This window comes from Prionailurus viverrinus, chromosome A2 (genome assembly GCF_022837055.1).
Source record: "Prionailurus viverrinus isolate Anna chromosome A2, UM_Priviv_1.0, whole genome shotgun sequence".
Taxonomy (NCBI): domain Eukaryota; kingdom Metazoa; phylum Chordata; class Mammalia; order Carnivora; family Felidae; genus Prionailurus; species Prionailurus viverrinus.
The window spans coordinates 19,746,342-19,764,742 of record NC_062562.1 but is presented as its reverse complement, the minus strand read 5'-3'; the positions used below and the strand labels follow the sequence as shown (position 1 = coordinate 19,764,742).

The 18,401-nt window shown below is 53.7% G+C and overlaps 1 protein-coding gene across 6 annotated transcripts in view; it reads right to left on the bottom strand.

Moving 5' to 3' along the window:
* Nucleotides 1–18,151, bottom strand: part of TEX264 (testis expressed 264, ER-phagy receptor) — a 31,733-nt gene extending 13,582 nt beyond the window's left edge. For 2 of the 6 annotated variants that reach the window (XM_047845078.1, XM_047845082.1), the window contains exons 1-4: nucleotides 18,086–18,151; nucleotides 17,068–17,143; nucleotides 14,244–14,536; nucleotides 4,264–4,485 (exon numbers count right to left, since the gene is read on the bottom strand). In XM_047845078.1, coding sequence (XP_047701034.1) covers nucleotides 4,264–4,485; nucleotides 14,244–14,501 — 480 coding nt within the window. In that variant the 5' untranslated portion in view covers nucleotides 14,502–14,536; nucleotides 17,068–17,143; nucleotides 18,086–18,151. Of the gene's footprint in view, nucleotides 1–4,263; nucleotides 4,486–14,243; nucleotides 14,537–17,067; nucleotides 17,144–17,264; nucleotides 17,615–17,643; nucleotides 18,056–18,085 lie in introns of those variants that run through there. The other 4 variants (XM_047845081.1, XM_047845079.1, XM_047845080.1 and 1 more) reach the window with 4 other exon arrangements.
* Nucleotides 18,152–18,401: the final 250 nt, after the last annotated feature.

The following is an 18,401-nucleotide window of genomic DNA, read 5'->3' as shown; positions in this document are numbered from 1 at the left end:
CTGTCCCAAAACTTTACCACCAAGACTCCCACAAACAACCAGCTCACTATATCCACCCTGCCCCCATCTGCCCCAGCTTCCCCACAATTCTATGGAGAAAGAGCCAATACCTGACCTCCAAGGCCTACCTGTATTACCCAGCCAACCAGCTCCCACATGGACAATGCCCTTTGTCTCCCTAAACTCAGGAGATGTCCAAACATCACAAGGACCCTCCCCTGAAAACTCCTAGAAAGCAGAAACCTTGGGGAAGGGGGATTATGAAGATCAGGGATGCTGTTGAGAGGTAGTCAGGCACAGGGGGACTGGGCTGGGCAGTCTCACACTCTCAGTAACCTCCCCAACAACTGCTTCAGATAGCTGTGAGCCATGTACTGAGCTCAGGGGCCTCTCACACACAGTCTCACACATGGGATCCCCAGGCCTCTCACTCGGTCCTGGTCCGCTCCATGTGCCCCAAGCATTCCCTGAACACTCATTAAGACTGGTTCTACCCTGTGGTGAATCTGGGAGCTTTTGCCTATTGCTCTGGGCTGACACTTGGGCCCCAACTCTTCGGTGGCCCTGAAATTTCAGGGAAGTTCAGTTTCCTCCTGCAGCTGCCAAAAGACCCCACTTCCTGGGACAGGTCTCCTCCTGTCCTGAGGCCACCTCCTTGGACTCTGGTGGAGCAGTCTGACAAAGCTGGGGCATCTTCCACATAAAATAATAGTCACGTGGTACCCAGGCATCCCTCGCACAAATGCTGTCCCAGATTGCTCTGCCTAGGGCCCCCCGGTGGTTTATGTGAAAAAAGGCAGAGTTCTAGCCCTTACAGCTCAGCTTGCCAGGCTGCCAAGGTGGGGAGGGCTGGCCGGAGAGCCAGGGGCTGCTACACAGACCACAAAGCTGGGGATCTATCCATCCTCCCAGAATCCTCACAGAAACCTGACAAATGCTTCATCTTTGGGTCCTTACAGTGACCCTTAGGGCCCTTCTGTCCCATGAGATCAATCCTGCCCCAGCCTCAGGCACATCTGCAACTGCCAGGACAGCACCTGCTCTCCACTTCCCTCACCCAAAACCCTGAGACCATTCACCCTGCCCCCTGCTCCAGCCTGCCAAGCCCTTCCTTCCATCCTTCTGGCAGCACAACTACTGGCCTCCCTCACCTCTCCTGAAACAGAAAGCCGATGGCTGCTGTCATTCCATTTGAAACACCTTCACAGCAAACCCAGCCTCAGATCTTGAAAGCCAGAGAGGCGGAGAAAAAGAAGGGCACACATACACGTACACACACATACACACAAAGGCAGCTATCTGTCAGAGCTGGGACAGTCAGAAGAGCCCATAGTCTCATTAGCAGCCTTCTTTCTCTGGTCCCAGGGCATTGGGGGAAGAGGGCAGGTGTGGGAGGGAGCTTTATAATTATCTTCTGTTTCCTAGGCTGAGAGGCACAGGGCCACCCCCCCTGTCCACTACAGGCTGAGCCCCTTCCTCATTTCATGTGATGTGCTCCCTGAGACACAAGATCAGGCTAAACACAGGGGCAGAGGTGACCCGTCTCCAGAAACCATCAGAGCACCTTGGGCCATGCCTCTACTGGGGGCAGTCTGGCATCTCTCTTCTCCCATAGCACTGTGCCTCACAGACAGGCCTGGAGAAGCCCCTTGCTCTCTCCTATACCCCTGGCTTCTTCATCCAAGGCAAGAAAGAGAATGGTAGCCCCCTGCTCCAGCCCCCACCCCAGGAGAATGAAGCCCAGAGCACAGCTAACAGGCTCCCACGGGAGGAGGAAGGAGGAAGGGCTTTCATCAAAGAGGTGACGTCAAAACCAGGCAACTTGTGAAGCTGTCAGGGGCCGGGAAATTTGGACAAAGGTGTCTAAAAATAAACCCCTGAAGCCAGGAAAAGGCTTTGGTGGCTGAGCTGCTCGCCACCACACCACATGCCACACGTCCTGTTCTGAGGTCTGGAACCCACAAAGTCTCTTCCCGGGGGTGCTCTGCCAATCCTGAGGTTGAGGATGGCACTGACAGGACTGGAGACACCACACAGCAGCCTTTCTTCAGGAAGCATGCTGAGTGGACCAATGTCTGCCCTCCTGCCCTTACCACCAGCCAGCGACCCCACCTCTTGCCTCACCTTGCCCCTCAGCCTCTAGTCCAACTTACCACCAGGCAAGCACAACCCCTCCAGCACCTCCTAGCTGCCACTGCCAGCTCACAAAGGAAATCCACCTCTGTCCTCCTCACGCTCCTGCCCTGCCACAGCAACAGCCCTCCTGTTTCTTCTCTTCCTGTCCTGACCACCAAGGCCACAGCTGGTGACCCATTCATTCATTCATTCCCCAGCCCTGATACCAGACTCTACACCTCCCTAACCAAGACTGTGTGAGCTCCCATTACCCATCACCAAGGCTTTGTCCCTTCCTCCAGGCTGCTCTAGAGAACAAAGCCATCGAATTCCTTCAAATCCACCAAATTCAAATTTCTGCTGACTTTCTTCTCCCGTTCCTTGACCCTAGCCACATTGGCTGCGCTCCGTGCACAGCCCTTGCTGCCAGGAACTGTCCCCAGGGTGTATACTATCCACTGGCTCAGGTCCCTAAACATATCTACCACCCCAATCCTCTCTGAAGTCCAAACTGCACATGGCACTGGGGATTCCACACCTCTATCAAGATGTCTCCCAGGCAGCTCCCCCACTATACAGCCCACAGAGCTGGTTGCACCCCCCACCCCCCAAACCAGGTCCTCCCTCAGCTCTCCACATCTCAGTTAAAAGCACCACTACACACCTGTCCACCTGCCCAGGCTGAAGGGGACTGGAGCCTGCTGTGACGACCCCTTCCCCAGCCTCTCCACATCCAATCCATGCACAAGTCCATCAGTTCTACCTCCAAAATAGACTGTAAATCTCCACCTTTTCTGTATCTCTACAGCCACTTCCCAAGTCCAAGCCACCACCATTCACACTAGAAATCCTGACAGCTTCTTAAGTACCTCCACTGGCCAATATGATCTGGGACCCAATACCCACTTCCCAGGATGAGAGAGCTTATTCTGTATACACGTGGTTAGAGATGATGTATTATTTTCCTGGATGCAACACTGAAGTGATTTCCCACCACCTTTAGATCAAACCCATGCTCCCACTCTGCTCTGCCTGGAATCTTCTTCACCCCTTCTCCAAGCGCTCTTTCAGGATTCTACCCGGGAGGTAACCTCCTCCAAGAGGCTGTCCCTAACCACTCTATCCAAGCTGTACCCCTGCTTTTTCTCACCATTCTTTTCTAGCACATATCCCATTTTTGTTTGACATTTATCTTTTTAAAAAATATTTTATTTTTACGTAATCTCTACACCCATCGTGGGGCTCAAACTGACATCTCAAACTGAGATCAAGAGTCGCGTGTTCCACCAACTGAGCCAGCTGGACACCCCTTGTCTGATATTTATTACCTGTCTCTACCACTTGCTGTCAATACCTATCTACCACTGTGTCCAGCATCTCACATTGTGTCCAGCACAGTACGTGGCACATAGACATTCAGTAAATTCAAGCTGAATGGATGAATAAGCAATTGCTTTCAAGCCCAACTGGGCCATTTCCCTAATACCCAAGTTTACAAAATGTTTCAGAGGAGGAGGAATGTGCAACAGTGAAAGTTTCAAAAAATCTCTGTGGACACAGAGACCCCTCATCAGATTCTCCTAGTATCTGGCTCTCTTCCTTCCTTCAGGTAGGCCAGCCTGCCAGCGTTGCTAAAGACTAGGTCAGGAACTGAAGGAGACAGTGTTCACCACTGCCCCAGCTCTGCACTCAGGCAGCAGGTGCATAGCCCATGCATGGGCCGGGCCAGGGGCAACACAGTAACACCTGGGGCCTGCCAGCCACCGAAGCCTCAGGGCTCTTGTTCTGTGGGCCTCCATCAGGAAAGGGTCAGGGTAGACCTGGCCATCCATCTGAGCCTGGAGTGGGGCCTGAGAACTAAAAATGTCTCTGGTCCAAGCCAAAGCCAAACTGATCAGGCTAAGTTTCTGAACAAGCTCCCTGTGCTCCCAGTAGATGCTCTGGCACCCACAAGGTCTTGGGCATTTGGGACAGATGCCAGTAGCCTCTGTCCAAATTCCTAGCTCCACAGGCACCTGCTCCATGGGGGTCCCATGGTGCTGCCCTCCCCAAACCAGCTTTTCCTCCCAGCCTGGGCAGTCCTCCCTGGCTTTCACCCAAAGGACTGGCTGTGCCCCAGCACACGCATACCCCAGGCCTGTCTCTCACCTTGATGTAGGCATCCAGGGCAGGATGGACACGGCGGGTAGCCAGCCAGATGGACAGGGTGGAGGTATAGGGGAAGGTGGCCGTCACCACATGGCTGGGTGCCGGGAAGGAGAACACCTTGAAGCCAAATTTCTGGTAGAGCTGGATGAGCTCAGAGGAGGGTGACTCCTCACCTTCACTCAGAATGCTGCCCACTGCACAGCGGCACTTCTCAGGGGGTACCTGGGGAGGAAGAGCAGGAAGTGTTAGTGTTGGGAGCAGGGGTGTTAGTGTTGGGCGAAGGAAGGAGGCTCTTGGAACTCTTGCCACTTGGGTTCTGTGACAGCTCAGGCCTGGCAGAACCACCAGTTCCAACAGGCCACAGCCCCAGATACCAGGATGGAGAGAAGTATTTTCCTGCTAGAACCTATCCATGGCCCCAGCCTATAGCATCTTGCTGCAGGACTCATCCATCCCTTCATTTATGCTTCCAACAAGCATGCCAGACCCTGTGCTGGCTGTGGAGAGGCTGCAGGAAGCACTGATCAGGAAGTGGGACCACACTGGACTCTGGGTTGCTGATGGAACTGTGAGATCCTCTTCCCGGGTTCCTCAGGCAGGGCCAGCCACCATCACCAGAGCCTCCGGACCTCCTTTCCAACCCATGCCCCCATCCCAGACCACACTTGCCAAGTCCTTTCCTGGCTCAGCTGGAGAATGCTCCTTCCCCTCCAAATCTCCCTGGGCCCCCAGTACCTGCACATCGCTGTACTCTGCTCCCCTCCCTAGCTGCCCTCCCTCTCCTGGCTCACATAAACCCAAGGCAGGTGGGGCTCCATGTGAGTCTACACACTTCCTAGGCCTGATCCCAGGCCTGTAAGGCCCAGCACTCACCTTTCCTTCTGGCGTCAAGGGGTCCCAATTTGTCTCATTTCCTGCCACCTGAGTCTATACCAGACCCTGATGCCCCCAGGGGTATCTGGTCTGGAATCTAAGACACTCATTACAGACCTTGTGCTGTCAATCCTAGATTTCCCTTGACCCGAGGGTCCCTTTCTCCCACTACCTGGGGCCCAGTGAATGACCCATAAATTCAAACTCCCTCTACCTCAGGTGCTCCTCTTCCCAGCCTACCTTCCCAGCACCACAAAGTCATTTTGACCTGTTCTTGCCTCTTCCCTCCCTTTCCAAGCCCTGTCAACAATGTCCTAGGGTTTTCTCAGCCCTGCTCTGCCTCTCTTTGATCAACCTAGCTCTGTCCTTCTAGTCTCACTTTGCCTGGGACTCATGCACCAACTCCAGGCTCTCACTTCTATGCAGTCTCACAGCTCTCTGCAGCTAGGGCACTCATGCTGCACCCTTGAATGCTACGTCATCAAGCCTAGCTCAGGGCTTTACTGGCAGGCAATATGGTCCAGTGGTCAGGACCACGACTTCTAGAGGGAGGCAGGACTGGGTGTGAATCTTGACTTGTGTGACTCTGGATAAGTCCCTTGGTTTCTTGAGTGCCAGTTCCTTTCAGAATTGACATATTAAATGAGATGCTTTATATGAGGGCTTATCCTGGTACAGAACTTAACAAGTGCTCTGTAAATGTTGTTGGTTATACTAATAGCTATGACACAGGAAAAACAAGTGACCCTTGGCCCGGAGAATGCCCATTCACCAAACTTCTTAACATGTAGCTCCTCCTTGCCCATCTTCAGGTTCAAGCACCCTCCTGGGGAGTCTTTCAGGGTAGCTCTGTGCCCCCCCACCCCAACATTTTGCTGTAAACTCTTGCCTCCATCAACTCTACCTGGAAGCAGTCACTTAGCCAGCTGGCCACTCCTCCCACCCAACCCAGGCAAGTGCAGTACCACCTTTTGTCTACAGATGGTGCAACTGCTCCATTCACACCAAAGGCTTGAGCCTGGACATACCAGCAAGGCCTCCTGCTGACAGACCAAGGGACAGTGCCTGCTGTAATACCAATCACCATGATCCAGACCCCAGCAACTTAGGATACACAAAAGAAATATTCAATATAGGTTAGATGGAGAAATGGATGGAAGGTCACCTGATCACCTCTGGCCCACCTGGGACTGGGTCCCAGGATCTTTTCTGGGATCACTTCAGCAGCCCTCATGGAGCTCCCAGCTCAACATCCTCCTCAATCCCCAAAAAGCACCACAACACCCATGACCACCCTGCTTAGAACTTTTCAATGGCTCCCAATTCAGCTCTAGAATGAAATTCCCAAGCCCAGCATGAGACATTGCCTTACGTCGTCCACACAATACTGCCTAGATTTGTCCACACACTCACCTAACACTCCTTTTTTGCATCCCCAAGGCCCCAGCAGGGGCCAGAACCCAGGTGGGCAGGTGCCCATGAGCATCTGAGTGGCAGAGGGAGGGACAAATCTAGGTTCTGGCCCAGCCCACCTTGCCAACCTCCTCTCCCACCACAACCCCGCACACGCCCACACAGAACTATTTGCAGCTTCCCAGACATGCCACGTCCTCCCATGCTTCCTGCCTTTGCATAAGCTACTTCCTCTGCCTAGAGTGTCCTCTTCACCCTACTCCAGAGTTCCTTCTGCCTGGGCAACTCTTGCCCATTCTTCAAGACTCAGCTCAACCCTCCTACTCAAAGCCTTCTGATGGCTCTCTGCCGAGCAGCTCTTCCTCTATGATCCCAAATGTTCACCCAAAGGAGCAGACCTTATGCTGCATGGTAACTGACAGCCTCTCCATCTCTCCCCACCACTCTAGGCTTCTAGACAAAATGGCCCAGGATCCTGTCCACACATTAAGTTCTTGGGCTGTGCTCAGCAACAGCACACGCATGCACGCACATGTACACACAGGGGCCCTGCACATGAGCAAAACTTTTCTTCCTCCAACTTGAAAAGAGGAATGCTCATCAAAGGAAAGGGAAGCAGCTAATAAGGAGGCAGGACTTCTGAGATCTTGAAGGTGTGTTAGCCACAGGTTCTTCCTTTCTGTCTGAGCAACCCCTCATTTCCACAAGTGAGGACATTTCCTGTTCCTCCACCCACCACCTCTACCCTGTTCTACCCTGGCCAGTGGCTAAAAGGCAAACTAAGTGGTTACTCAGCAAGTCCACCAACTACTAAGCAGCTCTGTACCAAGCTGGAGCCGGGAGGCAGCTGAACCAGGCACCAGCAAGAAGAGGGAACAGGCCCTAAGACTAGCTGGGGAATGGCAAAGCTGGCTTAGGAGCAGGGGAAGGCTTCCCTGGGCTCCCTGGAGAGCCCATGCCCACCTCCAAGAGAATGGTCCACTGAGGTTGTCAGGAGCCTAGAAGATAAAGGAATGTCCTGATAGCTAGAAACTCCACCTACCTTGGTTCAATACGATGTCTCTATTTGGGCCCGGCCCTAGGAGGTCAGCCTGGGCCTCTTAGTTCCATCTGCTTGCTCCCTTTCCTTCCTGTAGCAGTCATTTCTCAGGGTACTTATGCCTAGAACAAGAGCTATGAGGCCTCTTGAGTCCTGGCATGGGAGAAGAGGGTGGTCTGCTTGGAATCTAAAGCTTCTGGACACAAATTGGCCCCACTACCCTTTCCAGAGAGATCTTGCAGTAACAGGTTGACCCTATTGGTGAAGCCATAGTGAAAAGAGGGTCCCAGGGTGCCTGGATGGCTCAGTCAGTTAAGCATCTGACTCTTGATTTTGGATCAGGTCATGATCGCAAAGTTTGTGAGACTGAGACTCATGTTGGGCTCTGCACTGATAGTACACAGCCTGCTTGGGATTCTCTCTCTCCCTCCCTCCCTCTCTCTCTCTCTCTCTCTTTCTGCCCCTCCCTCCCACACACATGACCACTCTCTCTCAAAACAAATAAACATTTAAAAAAAGAAGAAGAAAAGAAGGTTCCTGTCTAGCCAAGACTTCATTGGAAACAGGACAAGACTGATTATCTTCCAGGATCCAGGAAAGGAAAATGGTGTCAGCTGGCCCATTTTGGGGTCAATGGCTGGTCAGTAGAAATGGCCAGCCCTAGGTTCATAACCTGCAACATCTGACAAGGAGAGATGCAATGCTTGCCAATCTCAGGCCTGCAGGGCTGCCTTGACTCCTCCCTGGTCAGCATATCCAGCCCAGAGCTGCCCATAGTAAGGGGAGAAACAGCAACAATGCCCTTCACTTGCACTGGTAACCCCACCCCCCCCCCCCAGGGGAACAGAGCAGCCACAGCTGTTCATTGCTGGAGGGTGAACAGTGGATTCATTTAACCTCTGAGGTGCTGCAGGTCAACATACCAACTTCCCCAAGCAGGTGGCACCCAAAGGCAAAAGCTGGGCTAGGACTAGTCATGAAGGGAGTGACACAGACATCAGGGTCAGAGGGTAGGACCCATATTTCAGGCTGGAGGGGAGGGGAGTCAGCAGGATGCCAACCTCCAAAGGGGGGGTCCAGGGGCTTTATGGGAACTCTCACCTAGAAGTCTTTCAGGGCCTTCCTACTTTCAGTCCCAAGCATATCGTAACAACAGCTGGTACCTGACAAGGTGCGTTCCGTCTGCCCCGGTTGCTGCCTTCTGTACATCAGCTCATTCAATCCAAACAGCATTGTGCGATAGGTACTTTTATCAATTCTGTTTCTAAGACCCAGACAGCAAAGCTATTTAGCAAGGGCCACACAACAAGGTAGTGTTGTGGAGTCCGGATTTGAACCCAGGCAGACTGGCCCCAGAGCTGTGCCACACAACCCACAGCACCTGGAAGCCCAAGATATAGGCCCTGGCTAGGAATGGCCTGCACAACGGACTCTCTCTATGCTGTACCTCGTCACATGGCCTAGGCGACCTGCAGGAGGCTAGGCCAGAGGCAGGCAAGCAGGGTTCCCAAAAGTACAAAATCCTAGTGGCACGAGGCATGGGGGTGGGGGTAGGCAAGAGTGCTAAGCATCTACTGGGGACCAGGTATTGGGCCTTACCCTTATTACTTAGTCCCTAGAGAAATAAAACCCCTGAGGTAGAGATTCTTGGAAAGGCCAAGTGACTCACTCAGAATCACACTCCAGGAAGCAGTGGGGCCTTGATTCAAACTCAGAAAGAGTCCAAAGCCCTCTCTTCCCACACCTCAGTCCTCCTCCCTACCAAAGACAGCTCTGCTGAGAAGAGGGGGTGTGCCTTTCCAGGGCTGCCCCACACAGTTAAACTGCTTATAGAGCAAAAGCCTGGACTCCATCTAGCAGAAAATCATCGCAGGTAACTGAGGTAGGGAATGGTCTGGGCTTTGGGAAACACCAGCTAGCCCACATTCCCACTGCCCTTTGTCAAAGGTCAACCCTGGGAAATCCCACTCCCTCATTCCTTCCCAGGGTCCATGTGGTCTCAATGTCTCCTGGGAATGCAGGACGCCCCATCCCCAAACACACTAAAGGGGAAGGGGAAGTGCAGCACAGGCCTAAATCCATATACTCTTACCAGCCTTAGCCCCTGCAGACGTGGTGGTCCCAAGCTGGCTTTCAGTGGACTCAAGAGAAAAAAGGAGCTTCAATACAGTCTAGTTTACTAAAGGCAGAACCCAAGCACCACCAGTTCCCATATCTGCCCCATGCCTAGGGCAAGCACCCTCTCTCTCCTAGGCCTCAGCCAGGTAAACTGAACTGGCTACCACGCCCCATTTGCCTCAGTCAGGCTCCCCACAAGGGCAGGCAGACAGGTTGCTTAAGGCCCAAACAGCAGTGGAGGCGGTAGCAGCAGAGGGTGGGGCAACAGGTGGAGGGCCAGGCTGGCACACAGGACAGATCCATGGGCATGGTGAGAGCAGCTGAGCCAGTACAGCCTATCCACAGGCCAGAGCTGGCCAGGATCAAGTGAGCCACCAGGGGTCTTCTTCCCAGCTCCTTCCCTCCCACCAACACCCAAGGCTCCCAGAGGGACCAGGCCAAGGAGGGGAGGCTAAAGTCATTGTCCAGACCCCCACACTGCACCTCAGAAGCAGGGCTGAGAGCAGAGCAGTTCTGACCCTTCTCCAGCTTTACAAGGGCAGAAATGGATCTGTGTGTGTGTGTACGTGTGTGTTCACATGCTTGTGCGCTGAGGGAAGGGAGCAGGCACAGATTGGTGACTGACTCTGGAACGCACCCCCTCCCTTGGTCCTTAGAAGAAGAAATGGCTGCACTCCAAGAATGTTGGGCCCTGGAGAGGGAAGGAACACCTATGAGTCACTGCCAGGGTCTGTCCACTTCCTGTCACATGCTCCCTCATTCCTTGTCCTACCTCTCCAAAGGCCCTCAGGGATAGAGAATGGAATCCTTTATCTTGCCCAACACTTCCCCAGACCCTGCAACTTCCTCCCATACAGAACTCCAGGATCTGGAGTTGACTGACATACATATGCTGACAAATCCAGGACACAAAGCTGATGAGATATATATGCTCAAACAGCATTTGACACAAAAAAGTCCACAGCAATTGCCATGACCCTGCCTCAGTGGTGCCCTTTCCAGTGTCACTCCTGGGCCCACAGCCAAGTGAGGCCCCACCAGGCCTTTCTCAGAAACCAGCGTCCCCCTGCCCAGCTGAGGCCAGGAGCTGAGGCCTAGAAGGGGAGTGGCTAGAGAGCTGTCAGTCCACACATTATGGGGGAGGGCAGCAATGACAGCAGGTGGCCACCTCTCACCTGGTCACTCCCTGTCCCACTCACAGAGCCTGAAATAGCCTCATTCCTCCCTACATTCACACAGAAGCAGGTTATGGCCCCCATTGTGCTCAGCCAGGAGAGGGAGAGGGTGTGGGGATGGGCCACACAACAGTGCAACCTAGATCCTGTCCCTTCCTTCTGTGAACCACAAATACACAGGGCCCCATGCTGGACACTGCTTAGGGAGGCAGCCGAGGGAGAAGGCTTGGGTTCTTAGTCTTCCCCAGGACTGGATGGGGTTTCTCCCCCAGGCTCCCCTGATATACCCACACTGAGAGGTCCTGAGGGCTAGGCCCTTTGGTCCCCGAGGTGCCCCAGTGCCCAGCAGCATGGCATAGATCAAGTGTTCGAATACCGCTTAAAAAAAAAGCATGGGTTGGGGCGCCTGGGTGGCGCAGTCGGTTAAGCGTCCGACTTCAGCCAGGTCACGATCTCGCGGTCCGTGAGTTCGAGCCCCGCGTCGGGCTCTGGGCTGATGGCTCGGAGCCTGGAGCCTGTTTCTGATTCTGTGTCTCCCTCTCTCTCTGCCCCTCCCCCGTTCATGCTCTGTCTCTCTCTGTCCCAAAAAATAAATGTTGAAAAAAAAAATTAAAAAAAAAAAAAAAAAAGCATGGGTTAACTGTGTGAGATCAATACAACTCTTGCTATATGATCCTCAGTCTCTTCCTCTATAACATAAGCACTGTGGAACCTGTGGCCTTAGGTCCTTAGAGACCAGATAGTCTGTGATAGTCATGAGCACTTGAAGTCTGAGGGTCCGTGGTTCCCTGAAGCTTTTGTGAGAATCCCTTCTAGGCAGAAATATACTGCCCAACTCTAAGAGTAGGTGGAGACTAAGCATCCCTGAGCCATCCCAGGTGTCAGGGTATAACCTAGCTCTGAATGTGGACACAGTATCTTCTAGAGTGACCCAGGACTGAGAGGAACAGGATCAGAGGGGCCACTTTGACCTATATGTTTGTCCTCTGAGCCAGCCAGATGTCCATAGCCAGGCCAAGGTCTAGGCCTAGGTCATGAGAGCTCAGCCTAATGTCTCAGTGTACCTAATTAATATGAATATTTTGTCCACCCTTTTTGTTGTTGTTAAACAGCTACTGAGGGCCAGGTTGTAGGATGAATGCCTCACCTGTGTCACTTAATTTGATTCTTTCCAGACAACCTATGAAGCAGATATCTTAACACAGTTCTATAGATGAAGAAACAGAGGCCCAGAGAGATTATGTGACATGATCAAGATCCAAAGCATGACAGTGATGAGACAGAATCAGAACCCAGGGCTGCCAGCCTTGAGGCTCTACTCTCAGGCTGTGGTCCCCCAAGACTGGCACCCAAGTCAGGCTGCACCCAGCCAACCCTGGACACCCAAGGCCACCCGACCTCAAGGACAATTGTATGGAGGACTGGGCTAGGAGGCCATGGGAAGAGCACTCCATGCCAGGGTTTTTCTACCTCACTCTTCCCTGGACCAGCCTCCAGCACTGACCTCAAGGTATACTCCTGCTTTGGCTCTTTCCCATCCTGGAATTAGCATTTCCAACCCAAGTGGCAACATGCTGCTTTAGGAACAGGACATGCTGATGAGGAAAGAGGCAACTGCAAGGACTCTCCTCCTTCCCACCACTGAGGCCTGCAGAGTCTCTAACTGGATCAGGTGAGGAAAGAGGGGCAGAGACCAGGGGAGGGCATATAAGAGGGGCAGGGACCTACATAACGGAGCCCTGCAAGGGTGGGGGTCGGGCATCTGGTCCAGGAGCTTCCTGAAGCCTAGCACCTGCCCCATGCCACTTAAGGTTCCAGTGCTCTAGACTCCCACTTAGTGCCATCTCCCAACCATGTGACCTCAAATCCTCATCATCTATTCATCCCTCAACCAGGCCATGTCACCTCTCACCTGGGCCCAGCCCAATCTCCTCCTCCCTGTCTCATCTCCTCCTCTCCTCCACCTGCCATCCAGTTAGCTTCCTAAGTCACAGGGGGCAAACTGTGCTGTGCCTTGCCTCCCAACCTGCTCTTCTTCCCACTGCCTGGCCCAGTGAACCTTTCTACCACTTTCTTCACCCACACATGTCCACTGGCCACACTTCCCCTGTCATCCCATGTCTGTAAGCCTTTACTGCTGTACTTCCCTCAGTCAGGAGGCCCTTCGTGGCAGAGCAAAGTTCTACTCACGGGAGATGTCCCAGCTAAAGTCGACCTCTTCTCTAAGCCTCCTGGGCAGACTTGAGTACCCTCCCCAAATGCACAGCTCAAAGCTCTGTGGGCATCGAGTATAGTGGCTATTAGAAATTCATTTGCATGGGGCTGACTTGCCAAACACATGAAAGTTTTTGAGGAAAGGGCCAGGTCTGTTCATCTCCGGAGTGCAGACGTCATGCAGAACCTGGCACAGACAGTCAGTACACCCTTGTTTCGACTAAGTACTCCAGTGAGGCTTGGTCAGCAGACAGTGGGTAGGCTGTAGGCCTTGCCTACTTGAGCTCTTCAGACAAGGAAACCAGAGCTGGGGATTCCCAATGGCCTGTTTGCCAAGGCTCCAAGCTGAAGGCTGAAGAACTCTTGGCAGAGCTGCCAGCCCATGCAGCTGTGGGCAGTACCACCCCATGGCATGGCAGGAGGCGACATTGGTGAGCCCTGACTCACCACAGGCTGTAAGTACAGCCAGACGCCCACAGGGTGCCAGTGATGCTGGGCTCGTCTGTGAGCCCAGCATCCTAGACATTCTGGGGAGCTCACCTGGTTCCACTTGCCCCCTCCTCTCCACCAGGCCCTCCTGCAACCAGGCAGCTTGACATCCAAAGAGATGCTATATGACTGAGGCAGGAGTCACCAAAATGGCTGAAGAGGTAGGATTCTAAGCCCCATGCCCAGGGCCTGCCCTCTCAAGCCCACAGGAGCTGCAGCCACAGCAGGAAAGCTAAAAGAGGGAAGGCACAGAAACAACAAGGTATGACCCCAAAGAGAGGCAGAATCTGAACAGCCTGGCCTTAGAGTACTGGCCTCAAATGGGGATGGAAGAGGGAGGGACAGCAAGAGGAGGCAGGGGACGAAAGCCTTGGCAGAAACTAGAGACACACAATGCTGTGGCCCCCTGCAGTCAGAAGTCCATGGGTAGCTATGGGTAGCTATGAGCCAAGAACCAGACCTGGGCAAATAGAAAGGAGCATATGGATGCCTGGCACAGGAGTCCAAGCTAAATCTGGAAGGAGCTTCAAGCTCAGAGAAGAGGTTGTCTGCAGGACCAGATCACAGATTTTCCCACCCCTTCCTCAGAAACTACAACCCCCCGGCCCCATGTCCATCCATGGGGCAGAACCGCAGCCAGGGAACAGGAGGCTCCTTACCATGTGGGGGTTGTCGTAGTAGACGGCGATGGAGCGGAGCTTGGGGGAGACACTGCAGCTCTCGGTGAAAAGCCTCCCAGTCTCGCTGTAGGGCCCCACGTGGAACTTGTAGGCCACAGTGACATTGCGGATGGGGGGTGAGCCGGCACTCACCACCACCCCAGACAGCAGCCCTGAGTACCCAGCAAAGGCCAGCAGTGTCAGCAGCAGCAGCAGAGTCAGGCCCACAATCAGGCCTAGGAGAAGCAGGTCAGACATGGCTCTGTGCCCCCGACACTGTGCCCCCAAGACAGCTGCAAAAGAGACAGGAGGGAGAGGAGGCTGGTAGCCTGCTCTGACCAATGTGCCCACCTGCCCGCCAGCCACTTATGGCCCAACCTCAGCCCTGCCTTGGGTGCTCTGACCCAGGAGGAGGAGGGACCAGGGTGTTTACACACAGAAGTGACCTAGAAGAGAGCTACAAAGGATGACTGAAGCCGCAAGCCTCTTTATTTCTTAATCACAATTGTTGAGGCTCTCAGAACAGCTCTGCCTGTCAGCTGGCAGCCTTGGTCACACCTGGGGAAACTGAGTCATAGAGGTGAACAGGAGTGAGTCAGCTATGGACATACTCCCAGCCCTGACCAGCCTCCCTCAAGATGGGCAAGAAAGCCAGCTTGCCTTTTCCCTACATTACTTCTTCCTTCCCACAGCAGAGCCACACTGCCTGCCCAGCTTCCCCAAGCCTCATGGACCACTATCAGAGGGAGGATGGGCAAGCGCCAGGGTCCAATCATTTATTAACAAATAGGGAAACCATAAGGAACAAAACCCCACGGGGAAAATGTACCACAGGAAGAGACTTTCATAGGAAACTCTCCTTTGTGAAGCACATCGGGCCCTCAGAATCTTGCTATCCAGCAAGCTCACCCATCCAGAACCAAGGAAAGATCGGATCAAATCAGCCAAAGCAGCCAGAACAAAGTCCAGCACTGTGCTTCCCAGACTTGAGCCAATGGTACTAACAAGATTCATCCCACTTTTCCAGCCCACAGATTAGAAACAAAGAGGAGAAAGACAAGTTTGTTAGAAATGGAAACACACCAGGGAGAAGAATTACTTATCCCTGGCCCAAGCAGTTCATCCCATGGGGAAGGGGTGCCAACCTAGAGGGAGCCACAGCTGGGTCCACTTGCTGCCCTGTCCCTCTCCCCATCAGCATCTCCAGGTGTTTAGAATTAGTTTTTGTAGTTTTGATCTTGCCACCCCACCTTCTCTACTAGGTAGTTCGTGGAAAGGCATCCTGGGGTGAGGTGAGGGTGTCTTTTTCTCCTTTTTGTGTTTATGTCGTTTATCTGACAATTGTCCCTCCTCCCCATTGGCCTTTCCTCATTCCTCCTTTTTGTATGCTACAAGTAATAAAGACACTCATTTCAAGGAAAACAACAACAACAACAACAACAACAACAACAACAACAAAGAAACAGAGAAGCTATCCAAAAGCAGGGCCAGGAACACAACATAGAGGTTGGTGTGTGAGCCATTCAAGGCAGACTGTCCAGCCCTCTATGTCCAGCCCTCTATGAAGCTGGGGGCCAGAAGCCCAACCCACTTATACAAAGGGCTTGATTTGAGTCCCCCAGGGGGGTGGAAAATCACAGCAGTTTAAAAAGGAAGGGAAACATGTGACCCACTGGAGGAATATTCTCACTCCAAGTATTGAAAATTTTAAAGATTTGGGGCACCAGGATGGCTAAGTAGGTTGAGTGTCTAACTCTTGATTTTGGCTTGAGTCATGATCCCGGGGTCTTGGGATCGAACCCCACCCACATCAGGCTCCACTGAGTGTAGAGGCTGCTTGAGATTCTCTTTCTCTCTCACTCCCTCTGTCCCTCTGCCCCATTCATGCACTCTCGCTCTAAAATATAAATAAACAAAAATTTAAAAGATTTGGGAGGTGGAAATCAATGCTTCAGCCCTATGGGAAATTTAGCTCTATGGAATAATTTGTTCCCTGTGGGTTCTGGGTGTCAAAATTTTTTGCTGAAAAACGGTCTTTGGAGTCAACATACACATAGTGTTTGCCTTAACAAAGAGGCAAACTAAACTCCTAAACCTTTGATGTCATAGCATGGAGGTGCATCACACTGGTATTAGCCATCCCTGTTCCTGCGCCACAGTTGTGCTTTTTTTGGATGCATTGGCCATCCTACTCATCTTGCCTCCAGTTAGTTTCATTCCTATTTTCCTTGGTGATGATGATGATGACGATAAATCTTTCACTTACTATAGTGTAGTACTAATCTACGGTACTTACTATATGCCAGGCACTATCCAAATGTTGAAACACAGCTACTTTATTAATCCTCAAAACAAGGTAGGTAAGGATCAGGAAGTTAAGAGACTTCCCCCAAGGTCACACAGGTACTAAATAGAACGACTTGGACCAAAATGCAGGCACTAGGAACTCAGGCAGTCTGACTCCAGGCTGCCATTTTCACTTTCTCCTCCCAAGTGACAGGATTTCCAGAAAGGCTCAAGCATTTAATCCATGTTGGGACATCTCTGAACCCAAGGCTCTCAGCTGGAAGCTCTCACTCAGCAGCTAGGTCTCAGTTGCCTTGAGAGTGACCATCCTTCACTTTGACCTACCCTCTCGGCTGCACATTCCCCGTCTACCTCAAAGGAACTTAGTTCCCACCTCCCTCTTCCTCTCACCTCCTAAAGTACTCAGAAGAGAGGGAAAATGCACCCCAGAGCTTAGGTCAGCACAGGAGGGAGGCAGGGCAAAGTGTATTTCCCCATACTCAAGAGAAAGGGCAGGAGAAGGGCCGAGGAAGCTCACCTGAAAAGCCAGGCTCACTTTTAGCAACTCATGGCATCCAGCGCCGCAGGGACCAAATGCTCCAAGTACTCCAGTGCTGGGGGCAGAGAGAAAATCACCACTGAGCTGGGCACCGTGCCCTGACTGTTCCCTTTTCGGGGAAAGCCCACTAGGGCCTCTACAGGAACTCCCTCCTCACCACAAGGCTGCACCTCTACCTCGTCCTCCTACCGCTTACGGAAATCAGAAGCCAAAAGCCAAACTCGGCCTCATAATGTCAACTCTTCACTGGGGCTGTGCTTATGCCCCTGTTCTTGGAGAGTCCTCTTCTTGGAGGGTTCCAGCCTCTGTAACTGGCTTTGAAACAGCCCCTATCGCTGACATCGGTTTCTCCTCGGGTCAGAGACCAGGGGTGGTCGTCTCTGACCCGAGCCGGCGAGGCTTCCTGAGGCTGCTCACTTGCGCCGCGGCAGTGGGCCGGGCCCTTAAACTTCGGTGCCAGTGAGCGGCGGAAAGACCCAGGCCTGCGCGGGACTGAGGTGCGCCGACTCCCACTCTGCGCTTCCAGCCCTGCTCACTCGCGCCTCGCTTATTTACCCAGCTCCTTTCTTTTCAGCCATGACCTCACGGGGTCTCACACACCTCCGTAACTTAAGAGAATCTAAAGTTTGCAGCCACGGCTGAGGCGCGGCCTCCAGGGATAGGGGCGGAGCTAAAGTGCGGTTTTTGCCTCAGTTCCCCAACCCCCACCCTCCACCCCCGGCTCCAGCTCCTCTGGCTCGGGGCGTGCCCCGTGGCCGAAGCCGGGGCAACGCGGGGTGGTAGGCTGGTCCAAGGTCGCGTTCGGGCCCTTGGACCTAGCCGGGCCCTTGGACCCAGCTGTGGGCGAGACGAGATGCAAAGAGCGCCCTGGGTTGCGGGGGTCACGAAGGGGACGCGGGAACCCCTGAGGTCGCGCCCGGACAGACGGAGGCTCCAGGCCCTCAGCGCGCGTGAGGCCGCCCAGGCGGGGACGCCTCTCCTCCGGCCCAGCCCTCACCTCAGCGGCCGCCCGCCGCGGACGCCGATCCGCGCAGGCGGCTCCAGGCTAGGTCGCGGAGCCTGCGCGCGCCCGCCGCGCACGCTCGCTCCGCCCCCTCTCGCGGCGGGACGTGGCCGTGGCCGTGGGCGCGTGCGCGCGGTACGGGAGGGCGGAGGCCTGCCCCGCCCGGTCTTAGCATCGAGCGGCGCCCAGCCCCAGGAGCTGTCAGGGGCGGAGCCCACTGAGCACTTTCCTGCCTCCCACAAACTTACCCGGCCCCAGGTGTTGGGGTAAGTCAGCCTGGTGGCCCACAGTAGAGAGCCAGATTGGGTCC